The sequence below is a fragment of the Carcharhinus amblyrhynchos genome, chromosome 11 (genome assembly GCF_965287045.1).
Source record: "Carcharhinus amblyrhynchos chromosome 11, sCarAmb.v2.hapA, whole genome shotgun sequence".
Lineage (NCBI taxonomy): Eukaryota > Metazoa > Chordata > Chondrichthyes > Carcharhiniformes > Carcharhinidae > Carcharhinus > Carcharhinus amblyrhynchos.
Window position 1 is genome coordinate 79,348,898 of NC_137334.1, and position 22,124 is coordinate 79,371,021.

General features: G+C 43.2%; 1 protein-coding gene across 1 annotated transcript in view; it reads right to left on the minus strand.

The window, feature by feature from the left end:
- Positions 1–22,124, minus strand: part of LOC145350280 (protein mono-ADP-ribosyltransferase PARP14-like) — a 44,199-nt gene that overhangs the window by 16,836 nt on the left and 5,239 nt on the right. The window contains exons 5-13 of the mRNA XM_080199409.1: positions 20,031–20,279; positions 19,593–19,829; positions 16,351–17,879; positions 14,692–14,740; positions 13,322–13,456; positions 6,430–6,492; positions 3,978–4,154; positions 2,305–2,471; positions 1,091–1,214 (exon numbers count right to left, since the gene is read on the minus strand). Coding sequence (XP_080055535.1) covers positions 1,091–1,214; positions 2,305–2,471; positions 3,978–4,154; positions 6,430–6,492; positions 13,322–13,456; positions 14,692–14,740; positions 16,351–17,879; positions 19,593–19,829; positions 20,031–20,279 — 2,730 coding nt within the window. The remainder of the gene's footprint in view (positions 1–1,090; positions 1,215–2,304; positions 2,472–3,977; positions 4,155–6,429; positions 6,493–13,321; positions 13,457–14,691; positions 14,741–16,350; positions 17,880–19,592; positions 19,830–20,030; positions 20,280–22,124) is intronic.

Consider the following 22,124-nt stretch of genomic DNA (forward strand, 5'->3'; position numbering starts at 1 on the left):
AACTGACTTTAACTTCAGGTTAGGCAAGGGAATTGAGGGGAGGAGAGGGAGTTGGGGGAGGCAACTTGACAGCATTGCCACTCCCATTCACTTTGCTGTGACACCTGATGAAGGTGTGGACATCAGGTGAAGGCAGCTTGCCAACACTCAATGTCAGGGATCACGAGCAGTAAAGCTCACTTGGAAAGAGAGTGCTGGTGCGCCTGGAACTTGTCCCCAGACCGAGTTAACACATTCCCTTGGGGAATCATCAAAAGTTAACATGAAGGTGGGTTGCACATCATGGATTCAGGCATCAAGGGAAATGGACATCGGGGGAGAGTCAGACATGGGGGCGTCGGACATTGGGGAGGAGATTTGGGACATGGGGGGATCAGACATTGGGGAGGGAGTTCGATATTGAGGGGCCTCAAACATGAGGGAGCCAGACATCGGGGGTGGGAGAATCAGACATTGTGGGGGAGTCCAAAAAGGGGGAGGAATGGGACATGGGTGGGTAAAGGCATCGGGGTAGGATGGATATCAAAGGTGGGTCAGACATCTTTAGGAGGTGTGTCAGACTTCAGGTGGAGGGAATGTCTGACATTGAGGGGACATGTGAGTCATTGGTGGTGGTCGGGCCTGGTCTATTCGGAGAGGGAGGAGGCTGGACAATCTTGCGTGGTTGGGGAATGCCAAAGGGGGCAGGGCGCTTCTTGCACAGGGTACAGGCTGTTGAAGCACCTGTAGAGTTCAGATGTGGCAGTGTCCGGTGTGAGGCTCAGTCTGGGTGTTTAAAATAATTACGCTGTAGTTAGAAGTATTTTTATTCCTTTTAACTCTTTTGGTGTAACTATTAGCATAACAATAGCAGCAATGTCCAAATTTAATGATGTAATGGCTTTGTCTGGTGGTTCCCAGCCCAGCACAAATGTCCAGAGGAAGTTAGTCCCTTCTGGACAATTGCCGGATAAACCCTTACCCGGGAGCTTTTAAGAGAGATCCCCCAGTGCATCATTGGGGTAGCCCCTATATTTGACAGTGAGGAACTAGGAAGATACAGGCCATTGTTGTTGAAAAATTGATACCTGAACCAAACATTGTCACTCACCATTCTTGCGGTTAAGGTTGACAGTTGTGCTGTTTACAATTGCATCAGTCTGTTCTGCTGTTATGTCACCTTGCACAGCTATCACTTTTACTGTGCCAAAGTTTATTTCTGTAGGGCTCCATGTCTAAAGAAAAAAATTGTGGGTTTTAAAAACATTAGACACAGTGGTTAGTACTGCTGCCTCACAGTGCTAGGGAGCCGGGTTCAATTCCCGTCTTGGGTGACTGTGGATTTTGCACGTTCTCCCGTGTCTGCGTGGGTTTCCTCCCACAGTCCAAAGATGCGCAGGTTAGATGGACTGGCAAGGCTAAATTGCCTCTTAGTGTCCCAAGATTTGCAGGTTAGGGGGATTAGCAATGATAAATGCATGGGGTTGCGGGGATAGGGCCTGGGTGTGATGCTCTGTCGCAGAGCCAGTGCAGACTTGATGGGCCAAATGGCCTCCTTCTGAACTGTCAGGATTCTATGATAAGATTATTTTCTTTCTTTCCATGTGTGCTTTTTTTCTGAACAAGGGAGCAAACTTCAGTCTGTTCCACGACTTTCACTTACACAAGACGTGATTTTAATTTTTGGACGGCAGAAACAAAACACAAACCCATCAAGGAGCAGCTGATTTAAATGGTCAGGCCCCATAAACTTGTTTTTAACAGTCACAGGGAGTTGAAACATTAGCTCTTTTTCTCTCTCCACAGATGCTGCGAGACATGCTGAGTTTTTTCACTATTTTTTGTTTTTTTTAAAATTCCAGCATCTACAGCATTTTCCTTCTATCTCATTAACTTGCTGACGTTCTGACAAATAAGACCATCAAAGACCATGCAAGGACACTACAGGAATTATCTCTGGCATGTGAAGTGAAGTAAACACTCCATCAGAGGCAGCAGAGCCCAGAGAGAACGAAGGTTTCCTTGTGGGACTCAGGGAAATACTTCTGACTTCCCCGCCGTGTGGAAAAACTTGCTGGGGCTTTTTCGGATCCTAGTTCTTGATCCCTGGTTTCGGCCTGGAATAAAGTTATCAGTTTTCCTCTGCTTTGCTTAAATGTACCAGATTGGGCCCAAGTGATTCCTCTGGGCTGGGGGCAAGAATTCCTGCCAGAAAGGGACAGGAACGGAATGTGCACGTTTCTCACACTTTATTTTAAATGCCCCTCTGTCCGGTTTCGTTATAACACTGCAGAATGCTGTGGCTAATTCTGAACCTCCTCCTACCTGTTGTGATTTTCGTTGGAAGACATCAGAAAAAATATCATACACTTTACGTTCAAAGACAACAATGCAAATGCGTCTAATAACTGATGGTTTCATTTGTGATAAATGATTTCCAAATCCAGTTAACATGCTTTCAATGACATCCTGTGGTTTCATTCCTCCCAGACCTGGAAAAGAACATGAGCAAAATTAATAAAAATAGACCAAAACCAGAAGAGGAACAACATGTATTTGCTCAAATTATTAAATTTTACTTTCAGTACCATAATTAATTTTTTCCAAGCGTATCTTCATATCCACACTGCTTTTAACGCTTTGGACAATACTGCTGGAAGGATCCCTGAGCTGATTATCAGCCCATTAAACCACACCGATCGCTCCTACAGTGGCCTGACACTGGACTCAAACCCAGAGCTTGAAGTCCAATGGTAGGGATGTTACCACTGTGCCACAGGCCTCATTTTTTTTATTTTATTCATTAATGGGACATGGGCATCCCTGGCTGGCCAGCATTTTTTGCCCATCCCTAGTTGCCCTTGTTCAGAGGGCAGCTGAGAGTCAACCACATTGCTGTGGATCTGGAGTCACATGTCAACTAAACCAGGTAAGGATAGCAGATTTGCTTCCCTAAAGGACATTAGTGAACCAGATGGGCTTTTCCAACAATCGACAATGATTTCACGGCCATCAGTAGATTCTTAATTCCAGATATTTTTTACTAAAATCAAATTCTACCACCTGCCACGGCAAGATTCAAATTCGGGTCCCTAGAATATTAGCTGTGTTTCTGGATTAATAGTCTAGCACTACAACCACTAGGCCAGTGCCTCCCCATCACATTCAATGAGACATGAATTAATCAATTCATATGAATTAACCCATTTGCTTATTTATTACTGATATGTTATGTAAATTAAGGTAGCAATTATTTACTCATTTAATCTGCAGCTATGCAGATCAACCTCAGGTCTTTTGTGAGACTATCTCCTCTGCTATACCTACACTTATGGTTGTGCACAGGTTGTGCAAGCCTAGGTAGTTCCGATAAATCAACAGTTGTGTAAATCAGATTGCTGGGATCCATCATTCAAATGAGTCACTCATTCAGAATTTCTTTTGGCTATTCATCAGTGAGCACTGAACAAGCACACAGCTCATGACTAGAATGCTGTTAACATGACTCACTTTATCCAGGGAGGAAGTCTGGGAAATAAAGTTCTGACATGAAAGCTGAAAATAATGAGGAAGCAATTTCCAGTGATCAGACTGAGCCATTGAGACAAGATGGTTCTTCACTTTGATCACTGTCTCTGCTCAGTTAACCTCAGCCAAGGCAGCAGCTGAGGACGTGATATCCCCAATATTGGTCTCCAAAAATTAGGGAGTGAAACATTTGCCCTAGCGTTTTGTATCTGATTGCTATTCATGATTACAGCTGCTCTACGTACAATGTGGTGGAGAAGGAATTACATCTGGCTGTGATATCGCTACAGCCGAATAGCCAGATAATGTCCACTATGAAGAGACACATATGAATAATGGTCATTTGGGAGAGGTGCTGGAGGCACACTCGTTGTCATGGAACGTTTCTCAGTGGCAAACAACACCTTTGGGGGAGCAGAGAAGTGGAGGAGGCAAAGAGGTGAAAATGTTGCTGCTCCAACAGCAGTTACCTGTTCCTAGGGCAGGAAACGATACTGTGGTAACCTGATGTTTTTCACATTCCAGCAATACTTTTTCTACCGAGGCTGTTATCAGAGCAAGATTAGTCTGACCGACCATATGAATGATGTAATTGCAGGAGAGGTTCCCACTTCCGGTAACTACAACACCACCATTAGGTTGAGAACCTAAAGAAATCGGAGGCATAAAGTTAAATAAAAGTCATATTCACTTTCACTACTTATGGAAGCATGAAACTTAATAATACTGATGAAAAGATGAGGGGATTTTTACAGTAACTTCATTGCTCTGTTAATGTAAGCCTACTTGTGACATTAATAAATAAACTTTAGCGCTTTATGGGTGTTAGAAAAAAATCAAAACAAACATTTATATGATGCCTTTTTACAACTCACCATGTCCCAAAGTGCTTTACAATAATAAATAGACATTATTGTTTTAATAATGTTATTGGCAGACTAATTAGCTATGATTATGGTCGATAGGCAAGACAATGTGATTTCATAAGTCAGAATGCCTAAATGACACCAGAAAGACTGGGACTGGTCTAGATCTAGAAACTGTTTCAATTTTAATTTTATTTATTTGTTTTAACTTTATTTACTTGTTTTAACTTTATTGACTGATGAATACAATGGCTAATCTGACTGACTAACATAGTTACATGGTTACATAGTTTGAACATTCTCATCCTACCATCAGGTCCTCTTTGTCCAATACCACAGAAACACATAAGGCTCAGTCAACCTTCAATCACAGTCACAAACATAGAAGTCGTGGAGTGGGATTCTCTGGTCATGCTCCCCCAAAAACCGGAGAATCCTGCCCGAGGTCAATAGACTTTTCTGTGGTCCATCCTCCCCTCCCTCCAGCCTGCTGTGGTTCCCATGATAGATGGAGTGGAAAAAATTCCCCCACCGTGATCACTGAGGGACTTAAATTGCATGTCTCAAGAGTACCATGGACCATTGAAAAATTGTGGCACAGAAAGAGGCCATTTAGTCCATCATATTTGCACTGGTCAAAAAAGAAAAAAAAACAATTTTAAAAAAGCAAGGCTTCTAATTCTAATCCGACCTTCCAATACCTGTTCTATAGGTTACAGCACTTCGGATGCTGATCCAGGTACCTTTAAAATGAGCTACCTCTACCACCAAACCAGGCAGTGAATGCCAGATGCCCACCAACCTCTGGATGAAGAAATCTTTCTTCGCATCTCTCCTAATCCTTCTACCAATTACCTGAAATCTGTGCCCCTTGTGCAACTAACCTCTCTGCTCGGGAAAACAGATCTTTCCAATCTCCTCTACCTAGACCTCTTTTGTAAACCTTAACTAAGCTACTCATCTGTTCTGAGGAAAACAATCTTAGCCTATTTAATGTCTCTTTGTAGCTCCAATTTTCCAGCCCTGGCAGTATTCTTGTAAACTTCCTCTGTACACTCTCCACAGCAATTATGTCTTTCCAGTAATGTAGTGACCAGAACTGTACGCAAAATTCCAGCTACAGCCTAACCAATGTTTTATGCAGTTCCAGCCTTACATCCCTGCAGTTGTATTCTGGGAAAACATTCCATATCCTCTTTTTACCCCCTTATTCACCTGTCCTGCCACCTTCAAGGACCTGTGGACATGCATTCCAAGTCTCTCACTTCCTTTACTCTTCTCAATATCTTCCCATTTATTGAGTATTCCCTTCTTTTGTTTGCCCCCCCCTCCAATGCATTACCTCACAGTTTTCCAAATGGAATTCCATTTGCCACTTCTCTGACCATCCAAACAAACCAGTGATATAATTCTGGAGTCAACAGCTATCCTCTTCACTATCAAATACATGGCCAATTTGTGTGTCATATGCAAATTTTCCAATCACACCAACTACATCTAAATGATTAATATTTATGCCTCTAATATTCTAATGGTTACTAGTTCATCAGATTGTCAATTAACTAGTGTATTTTCATGGCAATGCTTCTACCAATCAGAGTCCATTTGCCAACCAATCAGCATTCTCTTCACATGCAGCGTAAATTGTTGTTCTCTTTCTTTTACTATCCTTGTGAATTATCCTGATGAGTGCAAGATGAAAAGCTTTGACATGTGTCTTTTCTCAGCAATGCTCAGATTGTTGTTAAGATAATGGGCGGGATTTTATGGGCTCGCTTGTCCCCAAACCGTAAAACCCTGCCTATGGTCAATGGACTTTTCCACTGTCCGCCCCTCACCTACTCCAATTCCCATGGCGGCCAGAGCAGTAAAATTCCAGCAGTATGTGTTTAACTGCCTACGTAAGTGTTTGGGCGGGGATTTCCGGCCATGCTCGGCCTGAAACTGGGAAATCCTGCCTGAGGCCAACAGGCCTTTCCATTGGCCACCCCTCACCCGCTACGATTCCCATGACAGGCAGAATGGAAAAAGTTGCCTCCATATATCTGTAACTTACCCAATTGTTTGCATTCATCCATGACAGTATTGCCAGCTGCTGCAAATATTGCCCCAGAGACACCTTAAAAAAAAGGTAAACAAATACGTCAACATCCAATGCACTTTTATTCATGGCAAATAACTTTGGGGAAGCTTTCTCTGAATCCACTGTCACAACATGCAGCCTTTCATTTCTTCACTTATATTTAATCTGGAAACTGCAAAGCTTTATAATTCCAATCGAAGCCTAGGCTGGGAAAACAAAGGAACCTCCTCAAAACGAGGGAGGAAAAATCATCTCCAAGATAGATAAGTGTCTCCTATCATCCAGCCAGTAGTGGCACCATCTCAGCTGCAGTTGATGCACATTCTGAGAGGACAGAGACAAAACCAATTAAGGGAGTTTACCGTCAATTCCAAAATCAAAAGCACCCAGAAAAAATAGCCAGAGAAACAGAAGTAGAAAATGCTGGAAAATCTCAGCAGGTCTGACAGCATCTGTGGAAGTCATGATGTGGAGATGCTGGCATTGGACTGGGGTAAACACAATAAGAAGTCTCACAACACCAGGTTAAGTTCTGATCAGAACTTTCTACGCACCTGACGAAGGAACAGCGTTTCCGAAAGCTTGTGGGTTTACTATCAAATAAACTGGTTGGACTTTAACCTGGTGTTGTGAGACTTCTTACAGCATCTGTGGACACAGTAAGAAGTCTCGCAACACCAGGTTAAAGTCCAACAGGTCTCACCTGATAAAGGATCAGCATTTCGAAAGCTCGTGTTTCCACATAAACCTGTTGGACTCTAACCTCGTGTTGTGAGACTTCTTACTGTGCCCACCCCAGTCCAAAGCAGCTAATCTTCAACTAATAGCATCTGTGAAGAGAGAATAGAGCCAATGTTTCAAGTCTGGATGACTCTTTTGTGTCATCCAGACTCGAAAAGTTGACCCTATCCTCTCCCCACAGATATTGTCAGACCTGCTGGGATTTTCCAGCATTTTCTGCTTTTGTTTCAGATTCCAGCATCTGCAGTATTTTGCTGTTGGCCAGAGAGAACCTTCTTTTTATGACAACTTCATCCAAAAGATTGGCAATGGTTCTGATCACAAATCTCAGTGTGCTTTCTGAATAGTATAAACCAAAAATTAATAAATTAAACACAAAAGACATGGGGTGACATCCTCTAATAGGGCACTGTATCTAAAACAAAATGCCAAAGGAAACTTATTGGACTAAACCAAAATGTCATTACCAGGGGGATGATGCACTCGAGTCCCCACTGGAAAGCTTGAAGCATGTCGATGGACAATGTGCGCTCTCTCACCCAGTTGGGAATGTAGCTACAGTAGAGGTGCAGACAGCTGGGTCAATGCTCCATCACTCGCTACCTGGATCTCTTGGCCATGCCCAGGAGCAGGCTTATGAGAGATTCCCCCTCCCTCCTTGCTCCCCATGTCCACACTGGGACAAATCTCAGTTTATTTGTTTTAATCAAACAATCAATTAGTTAATTAATTAAAATGAACCATCACTGCAATGCTCCTTTCTGTTTAATTTCCATATCTTGGCAATTTCACAAGCACATTAACAATAAAGTAAGTCCATTAATGTATTGATACAAAGTATTGGACACACATCTCAATAAAGCAGTCACAACCATTAAGATTTATACTGACCATTGTAATATACTGTAAATTGCAATGAAAATTCTTATTCATCTCATTAAATGCTGTCAAGTCAGCATCCAGTAATAAGTAAAGAAATTATCATTAATTTTCAAATAATCAAAATGCAGTATGGGGTGAGCTTTCAAAATTTTCCTCCAAATTCTTTCTTTGGACATGTACAAAACTCCACATTCCATGTCTTAACAGTGTACGTCAAATCCCTATGGTGCAGAAGGAAGCTATTCAGCCCATCAGGTCCACACTGGCATTCTGACAAAGCATCTTACCTAAGCCATACCCCATATATTTATCCCACTAATTCCTCTAACCTATATACCTTGGGACACTAAGGGGCAATTTAGCATGGCCAATCCAACAAGCCTGCACATCTTTGGAGTGCGGGAGGAAACTGGAGCACCCAGAGGAAACCCATGCAGACATGGGGATAGCATGCAAATTCCACAAAGACAGTGGCCCGAGGCTGGAATCGAATCCAGGTCCCTGCTACTGTGAAGCAGCAGTGCTAACCATTGTACCGCAGTTAGACTCATGATGCTCAATTTCAAGCTAAGGGGAAACTAAGTAATTGAATTTCAAATATCAGAAATAAAGTCCCAGAGATCCAAATCAGAACAACCACTAACCCCAACCACCCCCCAACACACACACACACACACACACACACACACACACACACACACACACACACACACACACACACACACACACACACACACACACACACACACACACACACACACACACCAGCCCCACCCCACTACAGTCAACCTTCGAAGCAGAAGTCACAGACTGTCATTTGCTTTCCTTTCACTTTTGTTTCTTCTCCTCTGGAGCATTAATGGGAATGCGGCAGATCTGTCAGATTACAGAATTGAGGGCTAAAAGTCAGATTGCTTCTGTTGCGGGGCCCCGGGAGATGGTGATTTGTAACTACATGCACACAGTCCTGTGGAGGCACGCAACCCTTGTGCCGTTTCATCGTTGCAATTATTTCAGCACGTGGCACATCACCAGTGCCTGCCCATGGATTGTGTTTGCCTAGCACAGCTTCCAGCTAAGGCTGCAAAATGCAAAAGTCGCCTGGCCTTCTCAAAGGCAGGTGTGACAATTGGCTTCCAGGCAAAGCATCTGAAACAGAGTAGCAGGGCTACTGTTGTCTGATGTGGTGCTGGGGGCTTTAGTACAGGAGGCCACAAGGCAGAGAGGAGAAATGTTTTTACACAGGGGCACAAGAGGTCCTCAATGCCACAAGCAATTCAATTAGAACCAGAAGTAGGCAATTCAGCCCCTTGAGCCAGCCCTGCCATTCAATACGATCATGGCTGATCTTGTCTCAGCCTTAGCTCCACTTTCCTGTCCATTCCCCATATCCCTTCAACTCACTGATTATGACTTGGCACAGGTTGTATCACAGCTTGGTATGGCTCCTGCTCTGCACAAGACCACAAGAAACTACAAAAGATTGTGAATATAGCACAATCCATCATGCAAACCAGCCTCCCTCCCATTGACTCTGTCTATACTCCCTTGGAAAAGCAGCCAGCATAATTAAAGATCCCATAGACCCCATACATTCTCTCTTCCACCTTGTTCTGTGGGAAAAAGATACAAAAATCTGAGGACACGTACCAACCGACTCAAGTACAGCTTCTTCCCTGCTGCCACCAGACATTTGAATGGACCTACCTCGCACTAGGTTGATCTTTCTCCACACCATAACGATGACTGTAACACTACATTCTGCACTCTCTCCTTTCCTACTCTATGAATGGTATGTTTTGTCTGTATAGTGTGCAAGAAACAATACTTTTCACTGTACACATGTGTAAACAATAAATCAAGTCAAATCAAGATAGTGGAGGTCACTGAATGTATCTACTGCCCAGAGCACCACCAACCAATTACTATGCTCAATACACTACACCCCCATCAGCAATCTCTAGCAATTAAGGCTCAGGCCTAACATTCACAAACTCCACCTCACCCTCACAATTTTGCCAGCTTCACACCCACCCCTCGCTGCTTACACATTTCAGTGGTCAAAATAATCTTTTTCAAGGGCTTTTCTTTGAGATTTTCTTTGCTTTCAGGGGCTCGTTGAGGTAAAGCCTCTGTTAAGTTGCGGTCCAAAGGATGTTGAAAAAGAAACAGACTGGGCGGCCAACAAAACGTCCAACAACAATTAAAGAGTTATTCTTTATTCTGACTATAAAGACCAGAACTCACAGTGAGTTCTAATGACAAAGGTCAGGAGGTAGTTGAAGTTTGGAAGGAGAGTGGGGGTGGGAGGACTGGAAGCTGGAGAAGGGTTAGAGTGGAAGGATGGAGATGGGGTAGGATGGAAGGGTGGAGCATAGGCTAAATAGGGGAGGCAGGTGGAGCTTGGAAGAATGGTGGGGTGGGGAATGAGGGGTGGTAATGGGATCGCGTAGTAACGGGGTTGAGTGGAAATGGAGTAGCATGGAGCTTAGACTGGGCAGGGGAGACAGGTTCACTGGAGAAGTTGTGGGGCGGTGGGGGAAGAGTGTCTGGGGAAGGAGAGGTGGAGAATGTCTGAGAAAGGGGGAGGGGAACTTAGCAGTGGGATCCTGGGGGTGAACTCAGGCATTCATGATAGGAGGAATAATCACAGTCGGAACAGGGTGTAGGATGTGGTAGGGCGGCAGATCCAAGGTGAGATTTATGTAGGCGAAGGTACTATCAGGTGGGTCATGGAGGGAGGAAAGGTGGTGCAGATTACAGGACCAGGCAGGGTGAGGGTGGGTGGGCATGAGGATGGTAACAGGTATCAGGCCTGACACACTTTAGAGGGTAGAATAGATTCAGGCCTGAACATGGTGAGTCAGCAGTTACAAGTGAGCTGCAGGCAGGGAAGGGAGGAAGGATAGTGTGTGTGCCAGCATCACTGCAAGACCAGGCCACAGCTTCGTTCTACTGCAGATGGCATACAGGAGGAGCTGATGAGTGTGTGCACCAACTTGGTGCATTGGCAGACAAAGCTCAGAGCCCAGCCTTTCCAGCGTGGAAGTGGTGCCAACCCCAAGATGGCACTTGAGGATCCACTTGAGATGGAGCATCTGACAGCTGCTATCTCAGCTTCAACTACAATGCAGACAGAATCTATCAAGCATTTCAGCACTGTCACGGAAGCTCTGACTGAGACTATGATATCTGTGCTTGCTGCCACGCAGTCTCAGATCCTGCCATCATGGCTGTGGTTCTCAGTGCTCCAAGGGTGATGCAGTCTCGCATAGTAGTTCTGCAATCTGTCCTCCAACAGATTATCAGGATTGTATGAAGCTGATACCCTCTTTCAGGGTAACCTTCGCTGCCAGTCCACTAGTTCCCTTGCTAGAGACCTCTCAATCAACCAGACCGGCACGGTGGCACAGTGGTGATCCTCACAGTGCCAGGGGCCCAGGTTTGATTTCTGGCTTGGGTCACTGTCTGGGCGGAGTCTCCACATTCTCCTCATGTCTGCTTGGGTTTCCTCCAGGTGCTCTGGTTTCCTCCCACACTCCAAAGATGTGTAGGCCAGGTTAATTGGCCATGCCAAATTGCCCCCTTATTGTCAGGGGGACTAGCCAGGGTAAAAACATGGAGCTACAGTGATTGGGTCGGATTGGGATTATGGTCAGTGCAGACTTGATGGGCCAAACGGCCTCCTTCTGCACTGTAGGGATTCTATGTTTCTATGATCACCAATGCCAACGTGTTGCCTCTCAAAGCCAGCTCATCAAAGTCCAGAGCTACTTGTGGTTATTCTGCAAGGCCGTCTGCATCTTCTCCCATAAAAGCCAGCATTATTCTCTAGGCATCAAGGAGTATGGAGAGAGAGCAGGAGAAGATTGGCCAGGTTAATTTTAAATAGGAGAGCAGGCTCAAGGGGCAGAATGGCCTACCCCTGCTCCAATTTTAAATGTTTCTATAGCCATGCTGCAAACACTGCAGTGGCAGTGCGCAAGAACAGTAAGACAGGCAAAGGCACCTTCAAAACAAGCACTAAGGGAATGCAGAAGGATGAATCATTTAGATTTGCATGTATTGTTGGATATGTTATTAGATAAGGTTATTACTGAAACTATTTCTACTGATGGCTTTTATTTTCAGCTTTTGGCCAAAAGGACAATGGGACCATCTCCTTACTGAATGCTTCAGACATTGCTCTTGGCTGAGGTGGAGGTGGGGGAACTGCTTCCTGAAGACCCTTGATGTCTGGATTCCTCAGTCTTCCTCCTTCTCCCGCTTTGCATAGCCTCCCCCTCTGCAACATGTTCCTGTCCTCTCGCAGGACAAGAGGAATTGCAACCTCGCCTCCATAATTCTAGCAGTGTTTCTCGTGGCAGGGAAGAAAAATCCAGTTTCCCAATCAATGAGCAGCAACAATGCCTTCAAAATCCAAATTACTGAAAACCTGTTCCAAGAATACACCATATTGCTTCCACAAATTCTGCAAGAGTCAAATTCAGTTAAGAGCAGCACAAGGAGGCAGTGGTATTGTGGTTTTGTCACTGGATTAGCAAACCAGGGTGATTCTCTGGGGACCTGGGTTTGAATCCCAGCAGAGCAGATAGTGAAATTTGAATTCAATAAAAATCTAAGAGTCTAATGAAGATCATGAAACCATGGTTGATTGTCGTAAAAACACATCTGGATCACTCATGCCTTTTAGGGAAAGAAATCTGACATCCAGCCCTGATCTGGCATACGAATGACTCCAAATCAGCAGCAATGTGGTTGACATTAAAATACCCTGAGGGGTGGGCAATAAATGTTGGCCCAGACAGTCACGGCCACATCCTTTGACCAAATATAAAAAGATAGCAAATTGTATGGCTGGCTCTTTAAATAGTGCTATTGGGTGAGCTCCACATAGCTGAATGTGTGTTCAGTTGGGAATTTATAATGCTTGGTGTTAACTGAACCTGTGTAATCTAAATTAGCAGAATGTGTCAAATCAACCTAAGAGCAATTATAATCTGCACAAACGTGAAAACTCTTAGCATATCCACACTAAACATTTTTACCATCATGGTGTGATGTGTTCAAAGTGGACAGAAGTGGCGAGACGGCCATTTTCAGCAAGTCTGGCTTTTGTAGCACTAATACCAGAGATCCGCAGCTGACTATTTTACCTTGAATCTTTCAATCAAACATTTAAAGACTTAAAGATTTTACTCAATTAAATTTTAGAGTTAAGTACAAATACAAATTATCCTACCGGAGTTGAGGTTCAGTGTTGCATTTGTGGAATTCACTATTGCTTCCACACGTTCCTGGGTTATGTCTCCCTGTTTAACCTCCACCACAACATCATGGATAGTCAGCTGTGCAGGGAACAATTCTCTCCGTTGAACTACAGAGGGGCAATATAATATGTTCTCACTTAACATTGTAATTACAGTCAGTTCGTAGCATCTTAATATCACTTAGGTGTTGATCCTAGAACCTTGTGACCCTGTGAGGCTCAGTGCTTCAAAAGGCGGTGCATTTACAATGTTATAATATTCCCCAGTGGTTTATGGCATGGATTTTATGGCCTTGCCTTCAGCCAGGATCACCCGGTCTTGCCAAAAGCCAATGGATCTTCGGTTGGGATGTCAAATCTCCCCTGGAGGGTCCCACCACAATGTGGCCAGAAGATCCAAGCCATAATATTATGGACCATGTCATATTTGTCATTTTTAAAATCAGTGTGGGGCTTGAAAATATGGGGGACACATTTATAATCTACTTTTTATGCTATGACAAGTTTTTAAACAACCCCTGCCACATTATATTTTGTTAAATCAATGCTGTCATTCCATAAGCCATTCATAACGATGGTAATGTGTTTTTAACATGCACTTAGATAGGCTTCAAATGGAAAGTGTGATAGTCAATCGATGGTGTTAAGTACTGAGGATGGAAGCAACTAATAACTAAAACAAATAACCAATCATACAGGGTTAAAATTTACCAAAGACTGTGGCAATTTTAACTTTGGGCGATAGCGGTAAAAGGACTGATGGTGAATTGACATTCTGTTGTTGTACAACATTCTTGATTTACTTTCTGGCTGGGGATTGCAATGGGGGATGAAGTTGAGGGGGAGAGGGGTGGGGGGGCGGGGAGGGGGGGGGCGATATGTCAGAGAAGACTTAAACATTCCTCATGAAACCCAGAGGAGCACTCCTGCTCACCTTAAGCCTATAAAGGAAGTCCACCCACTTCCCCTGTTGGAGGGGAAAGTATACCACTTGGTCTCCATCCGTCCAAAGAACGTTTGATATCAAGGTCATAAAATTTACACACTAGATGGACCTCTGCACATATTGCTCAGAGATATCTTAGTACCATTATTACAATGAAGGCAAGAGTTAGTTACTGTAATTTACAAATAATAAAATCCAGAGAGCTGGATTGCTGCAGCTTGTCCACAACTGAATCTGAGCAGACAACCTAGGGCAGTGAGGAGCTAGCAACATTCAGCTGGGGCACTGAGTGAGAGGAGGCACTGATATACCCAATGGCTTGGAAATTAGATTTAGGGGAACTACACACTCAGTAAGGTGTATAAGTTAAATATGTGTGTCTACATATTTTTCTTACCGTGAGGAAAAGTCTTTGATGGCATGAAGCTTGGTTTATCTTCAATTAACTGGTTGACAAAAAAAAACGTTGAAAAGGTGTGAATTTGTTACCGACAATGCTTTTTTCCCTGCAGATTGTTCAACAAATTCTGAATATCTATTGTTTATATTAAAAAGTTTGAGTTGCATCCTCTGCTTGGATTTTTCACTCTGCATCAACTTCTACTGATCCAATTGTCTAATGGGGATCATGGCCAGAATTTTACACACCCCCCTCTGATGTGAGAGGGGGAAGCAGACAATTGAATGGACGAGAATCCCTCCAGGAAACCCTACCGCCCTGATCCAAATGTAATTTCATGTTGGGGTGGGCAGGGCTTCAGGTGGGAAATCTGTCCTTCCCTCTGCTAAAGCCTTTAAGTAGCTCAGAGGCTAGTGCTGGGGCTGGGGATCTGTGTCCGTTAGGGGATAGGACGGGTTTGGTGTCCCTTTGTTTCTTTCTATTTTTATTGACTTTACAAAGGGGGGGGTGCTTATTCTTTCGAGAGCCTATGCTGCTGGCAGGTAATCAAGAGCCTGACCCTACAGTAGGATCTATGGGAAATGCCCCTTTCTTTGTAACTGACTGCCAAGGAATTTGGAAATTGGCAGAAAAGGAGACAGTGTAGCTGACAGGATACACTCCGGTTTTCCCATCCAAGATGACAATTAGCCAAAAAATTGGTAAATTTTACCCGAAAGATCTAGCGCCTTTACGTGTGGGAGTAGGATGCCATTCCATTTTCCAAAAGCAATATTGCAAGCAGCATGAGTGTACGCATTTAGTCTGCCATATCCATGGCTGTTGAATATTAGAATGATAGGCCCTTTCAAAGTGCTTGACGAGCTACCTCAAAGGGCAACTTTCTTCCAGAGATGCGCAGCACCTGCCTTGGTGCTTGCATCCCCTTTTCTTTCTAACTTTATCAATTTGGTACTGAATATTACAGCCACCAATATCTGGAATAATCACAAGTCTGGATGTTAAACAATCCCCACAATGTCAAATGGGAAAGGATTGGTGGGACGGGGGAATGCGCTGCTGAAGAATTAAATAAAGGGAACGCAATCCTGACCTGCTGCACTAATTAACAGGTGGAGGCAGGACACCTAATTAACATATTTAAATCAGGATCCCACAGTGTGACCGGGTTCCTGATTTAATGTTCACTGCTGGAGAGAATGTGCCACAAACAATGGAGACCGGACAGTGAAAGAGAGGCAGGAACTGTCAACTTCACAAGGCCAGGTCTTCCTCAGCAGTATTTGTGGGTCAGAGGGACAGAGGTTCTCTCCCTGGCCCCTCAAGGAAGGCATTGGTCTTTCCCCAGCCCTAATAACCAGCCCTGTCTCTTGGACATCCCAGTTGTTGACTCCCCAAAATAACTGACTGGAGCCTCTTTGCTGGTATTTCCTCCTATTCTGCAGCCAGGCTGTTCATTTGGCCGATTGTCTGGCAGGAAACAGACTTGTAAGAGATCATGTCTTTAAAGCTTTTCTGGGCTTTCCTGTCTTCCTGCTAATATTGGGGCCTTAGTGTCTAAGCGTATTTTGTTTCTTTGTCACAAAAAATAATCTAACTTTATAAAGGTTTTCCACTGCATTGGTTGAAGCCATTTGATTGTTCGCATGCACTTACAGGTTTTGGGAGATTCGCTGAACTCTGGCCTTCTTCCTTGGTTCTAATTAACAACATACAACCATGTCTTTTAGCCTTGACTTCCAGGATGTCCTTGTGCTCAGAGAGGGCCCTGGCCTCTCCTGGTTTGTTGTAAGTATAGGTTACTGACTGAATCTTTCTTAACCTATCTTCAATAGCAGAAACTGCCTCCTTTATATGCTCTGCTGCACCAGATACTTTTAAACCTGGAGGATCTGTCCTGATATATGATATGATGATGCCTTTGCTTTGGATTTCAGGCAGTTCTGTGAGGCTTGTGGAACTTTCCATATAGTCCACCTGCATCAATGTGGCAGGAATGAGTTGTGTGATCACTGTCTTATTGTCCAGATAATTAGTTATTATTTTTACAGCATCAGAAACAATGTCTGAATATCCTATGATTATTATGGCAGCTTGATTTTTCTCCTCTATGACTCTGCAGCCCCCCTCTTTCGACTTCAAGTCAAATTTCAAATCATCTAGGAACCTTTTCCATTTGTCACCTTCAGCGACTTTGGTTTGCTCCGGAGTGAAGTTAATCCTTACTTCCTGGAGAAGTTGCTTTATTTTATCTTCTCCTTTCTTCACATCGGCCTTGAGAGCCATGAGCTCAACAGACTGTCTCTGCACCAATGTGGCCTTGATGCCCTTTTCAACAAAGTGAGTTTGCACAAATTTCTTGAGTTCTAGCGATTTGATAAAGTCTATTAGATGTGATGACTGATTGAGAGGTTTCCTTTCTAATTGGGACTGAAACTGGCCAATGATTTTGTGGACTTGGTCAACTTCCTCCTTTAATCCTTTCAGTTTAAAGGCTGGGGGAGCTGTGCTGGTGGATATTTGCACAGAGGAAACAGTGACATTGACATTGCGATGTATGAACTCCAACTCCTCAAGACTTTCCATTAAAATTTGCTTTTCAACTGTATTCCTTTCAACTTCCAATTCTCTTCCTGCCTTTTCCAATATTTCTTGTAGCTTTCTGGAAGGATCCAAAACTTTACTTTCTTCTCCAACAATGACGACCTTATTTTCTGTAGAACAGAAAAGAACATCAAAGCCAGGTGCTTTCAGTCCCCTGCTTTTGTCCTTTACTTTTTCCCACAAATCTTTATCGGCTGGGAAGTCTTTAATGTCAAATTTCCCAATGAATTTCCAGATTGCCTCTTCAGCATGCTTCTTCCAATCCTTAGCAATTTTATAGCATAACAATATATCCATGTCAAAAGAGGGCTTCAGAATCATTCGCTTTGGATTTGGAGAGTCCGTGAAGGTAATGTTACAATAAACATCCTTTGCAATTTCGTCTAACTCTTTTTTATAGAGATGAGTCTTTTGGATATAGTTTAGAAGTGTGGGGTTGATGTTAATATCAAACTGTTCAGGTTGCTTGACTTGCTGACCATTATTTCCATACAAAGATAATTGTAGATCATGGTAATAACGACTAACAGTCAGCTGAAGATCCTTTAGTGAATGTTTCCTTCCAGAGACTCTTCTTACCGCTGTAAAAACACAATTGGAAGAAATCAAACAATTTTACTGAGGACAAATAGATACAACTATTATTCAGCTTTATGCACCCGGTGCAGGCTCGACAGGCCTTCTTTTTGCATTATAGCAATTCTATGATTCTAGAAGGTGTTCTGAAATGTTGCATAATGTTGCAGATGTAAAATAGTAATGTTATAAAAAGGAAAGCAGGTTATTTCATGCCAGATAATTCTTGTCTTGCAGTTTGGCCTCTGTATTATTGAAGGGAGTCCTGAGGAATGACTTTCTGAGCATTATAAAATCACTGACAATTATGACATAATTGAAGACCACTCAGTCCACTGTGTTTTTCCTAGCTCAAAAAGAACAATCCGGCATGATCCTAGTTTATAAACCTCAATCTGTGGCCTTTTACACTATGTTACTTCAAAATTGCATATCCAAGTACAATTTACAACGCAATGAAGGTTTCTGCTCTACAAACCTTTCAGGCAGTGAATTGTAGAACCTCATTCCTCAATTCTTCAAAAATGCTTCTAAAAATTACATTAAATCTATGATCCCCCCCCCACTCCCGGTTATTGACCACTCTGATAATTGAAGTATGGCTTTCCTGTCCCTCTCCATTTGGACCTCTCATAAGTTTACATGCCCTAAATAAATCTCCCCTCAGCTAAAAAAACAAAGAAACCTATATGTTCTGATTACCTGTGTGGACATGCATACCAAAACCCCTCTGTTCACCTGCACTTCTTAATACCCTACCATTTATTGCGTACCTCCTTGCCTTGTTCTTTGGATTGAATCCCATTTCACATTTTCTGCCCATCTGACCTAACCATTCCTATCTCCTCGAGTGGAATATATCTTAGCTGGCTGAGTTCCGGCTGCGGGAATCCTCTGTGATGGCAATGCACTGCTTTACTTTGGCAAGAAGGCCCCTGGTAATTTGTCAGACAGCTGCACATTACATATCAGGAAATGCTCTTGGTATCTGTTGTATCCATTTGGAATTTAAGCACATTGGTCTCATTGGGAGCCTTTGATAAAGCACGGTTCTTATGTGCCAAAGCATTCCTCCTTAGAAATGAGAAATAAATTGACTATTGACTCTTAACCTATTGACCCCGAGCACTGAGTATAAGGCCTTTCCCCTCCCCAACTAATGTCTTCTAACACACTGTGTGGGGTTACTTGGTTCTTGTTGCTTCCCTTCCTCAAACTATTCATCTATCCAAAAGAAATAAAACAGGAAGTCACCCATGATAAGCAACGAGTGTTTAAACAGGGAAAGGAAGGGAGAAAACATTGGAAAAAGCAAGCTCAGAACTGCCATGGAAATGCACTATTCATATTAGTACAAAGACCATAAGCACCTGAGGGACTGCAAGTGACTGCCCCACTAAATCCAGTTTCCAGGCACGTCCGTCAGTTTTGAAACCATTTCCATCAGGTTTCAATGGTGGATTTGCCACTGGGTTGGGTATCAGCATCATTCACAAAGTTAAAATGGCAGTAGAATGTGGAAGTATTCATTTTTTTAATTTTAACACACATTGGCATCAGGAAGATTAGGTTAAAGATCAGGACCACTGGATATTAATGAAATTTAAAACTAAGAACTAAATGCTGGAAAAGATAGTCAGCAGGCAGCAAACATTAATTTTCATGTTTGATTCCTTGAAATACAGCAAAAGAATTGGAAAACAAATGGAATACTATACCCTCATGATCTTGAAAGCCAACAATAGCTGTCATTGCAATTTTTTTATAAATGATTTCAGTGATTTCCCCACCACCACTGCGTTTGGTGTTTGAAAAGTACAAGTCCAGAAACTCAACACCGCAACTGGGATGAATTCCTTCCACCTGTAGTGAATTTGTCTTGACCAGACGTTGGGCAGTGATACAATGGTTTTCAAACAGCTTCTGACAACAATTACGCAGAAAGGACTTGGCATCTAAGAAAGCAACATCAGGAGAAATTCTATATTACTACATACAGGCACATTAATCTTAATCTTCAATACAGGTTTCAGTGACACCGTTTCATCCATTCCCACATTTCCGTCATCCTGGCAACAATCCCAAACGTGCAAAAAAAAAATAACTACTGCCATCCCAAGAAAAATTAGAAACAAATAAAACGTAAGAACACCAACCTATATCAGTTTCAAAAGTGACCGCCACTGATTCACCATCTTGCAGGGGTTCAATATAATGCTTTGTGCTATTGCTGAGGCTGTCAATGTACAGTGAAATATGCCCTAATCTCGAGTGAACATCAAAACCCCTCAGGAGAAATATTCGAGGCTCGTACTTTTCATCTTCTTTGTCTTTATCATATATTTGCACTTGCAGGGTTTTGCCACCCAGCTTGTGCTGCTTTTGTGAAAGTATTTTGTCCAGGCCTGTAAACAGAAAGCAGGAAGGCAACAAAATTAGTCAGTCAGATTTATCCTGGTACTTCGCATCCCCTGTATTTCCCATCAGTTCCATAGTGCTCTATAGATATAGTACAACTGCAACTGATTTGACAAAATAACTCACTTCATAACCTGATGTAATAGTCAACTCAAGATGAGTTGTGTTAAAAAGCTCACAAATGGCTCAGCAAATCCACAATGCCACTTGTGGAAATTAACTCAATAAGATCAAAGGTTTATTGTGTTCGTTATTTGAAAATGAATTGTAAATGTCCACTTTAAATAGAGGATTATGATATTCATAATGAGATAAGAAAAGTATCCTCATTTACTGAGAATCTTATTCATCAAGCTGGTGAACTATCAATGTAAGAAACTGCACTGGTGAGGTCTGTTGCTATGAAAACCATATGTACATAAGAAGTATAGAAGTTGGAATTCCTACAGTTCCACACACTATAAGTTTGGTCTTATCAGCAACCTCATAAATAGGGCTTACCATACAGGCTTGATGCTGCAATAGGGCACAGCAAAGCCATCCTGCAAGATAGTGGCCACCCGATCAGATCATTGCTTGCTGCTTATTGTGCAAGCTCATGAATGGGCCTAAGGCCACCACTTTCAGCCCCAAAATACAGTCCAATGGCAGAATCACATCTCATGTTGGATACCAGGTTTTAAGTTACAGAAGCATGGGATGGTTGGATACAGTCTACCTCAGATTGCCTTGGCAGGTTAAGCAACAAGTGACGCTAGCCATTTCATTAGCCAGGCTGACCAGGGCTATCAAGCAGTTCACCGTCTCACCTCAGGTGGGAAGGCAAATATGCGTTCAAATGGGGCTCAAACCTGAGAATGGTTCAAGTGCGCTAACACCAGCTGACTGCAACAATTTCAGCACCCAACAAACCCCAATCCCAGCAACAAGGAATTCAGATGAGAAGGAGCTCCTATTCTTCTATTCCTACCTCACCTTGTTTTAGATATTGGGCAGTACTGTCATGTTGTTCGGTCAACATATGAGAGTGACCAGGGCTACTATACAATGTCTGCGGCAGATTTAAAACATGGTATACGATTCAGTGGGGCTGTTACAAATACTGGGATTAATCAATGTTTTTAAAGAAGTCTGGGCTGCATGGTGGCACAGTGATTAGCACTGCTGCCTCACAGCGCGAGGGACCCAGGTTCAATTTTGGCCTCAGGTCACTGTCATGCAGAGTTTACACAAACTCCCTATATCTGCGTGGTTTCCTTCAGATGCTCGGGTTTTCTCCCACACTCCAAAGATGTGCAAGTTAGATTCTTTGGCCATGATAAATTGATCCGAGTGCCAGGGGGATTAGCAAGATAAATATCTTGGGTTGCAGAAAAAAAGGCCTGGGTGGGATTATGGTTGCTGAGATTCAATGGGCCGAATGGCCTCCTTCTGCATTGTGGGGATTCTATGAAGTACCGCATTGACCAGTAGGAAGTCTATGCTTGAAATGGGTGGCATTCCTTCAATGCTCTCTCTTTCTTCTCCATCTTCCGATTTTAAATCAGAAGCTTCATATTAGGGCAGTGCAGTAGCACTGCTGCTTCACAGCTCCAGGGACCTGAGTTTGATTCCCAGCTTGGGTCACTGTTTGTGTGGAGTTTGCACATTCTCCCTGTGTCTGTGTGGGTTTCCTCCCAGTGCTCTGGTTTTCTCCCACAATTCAAAGATGGACAGGTTAGGTTGATTGGCCATGCTAAATTGCCCCTTAGTGTCCCAGGATGCGTAGGTTAGAGGGGAAGGTATGTAGGTAGACAGTAATAGGGCCAGGGTGGGATTGTGGTCAGTGCAGA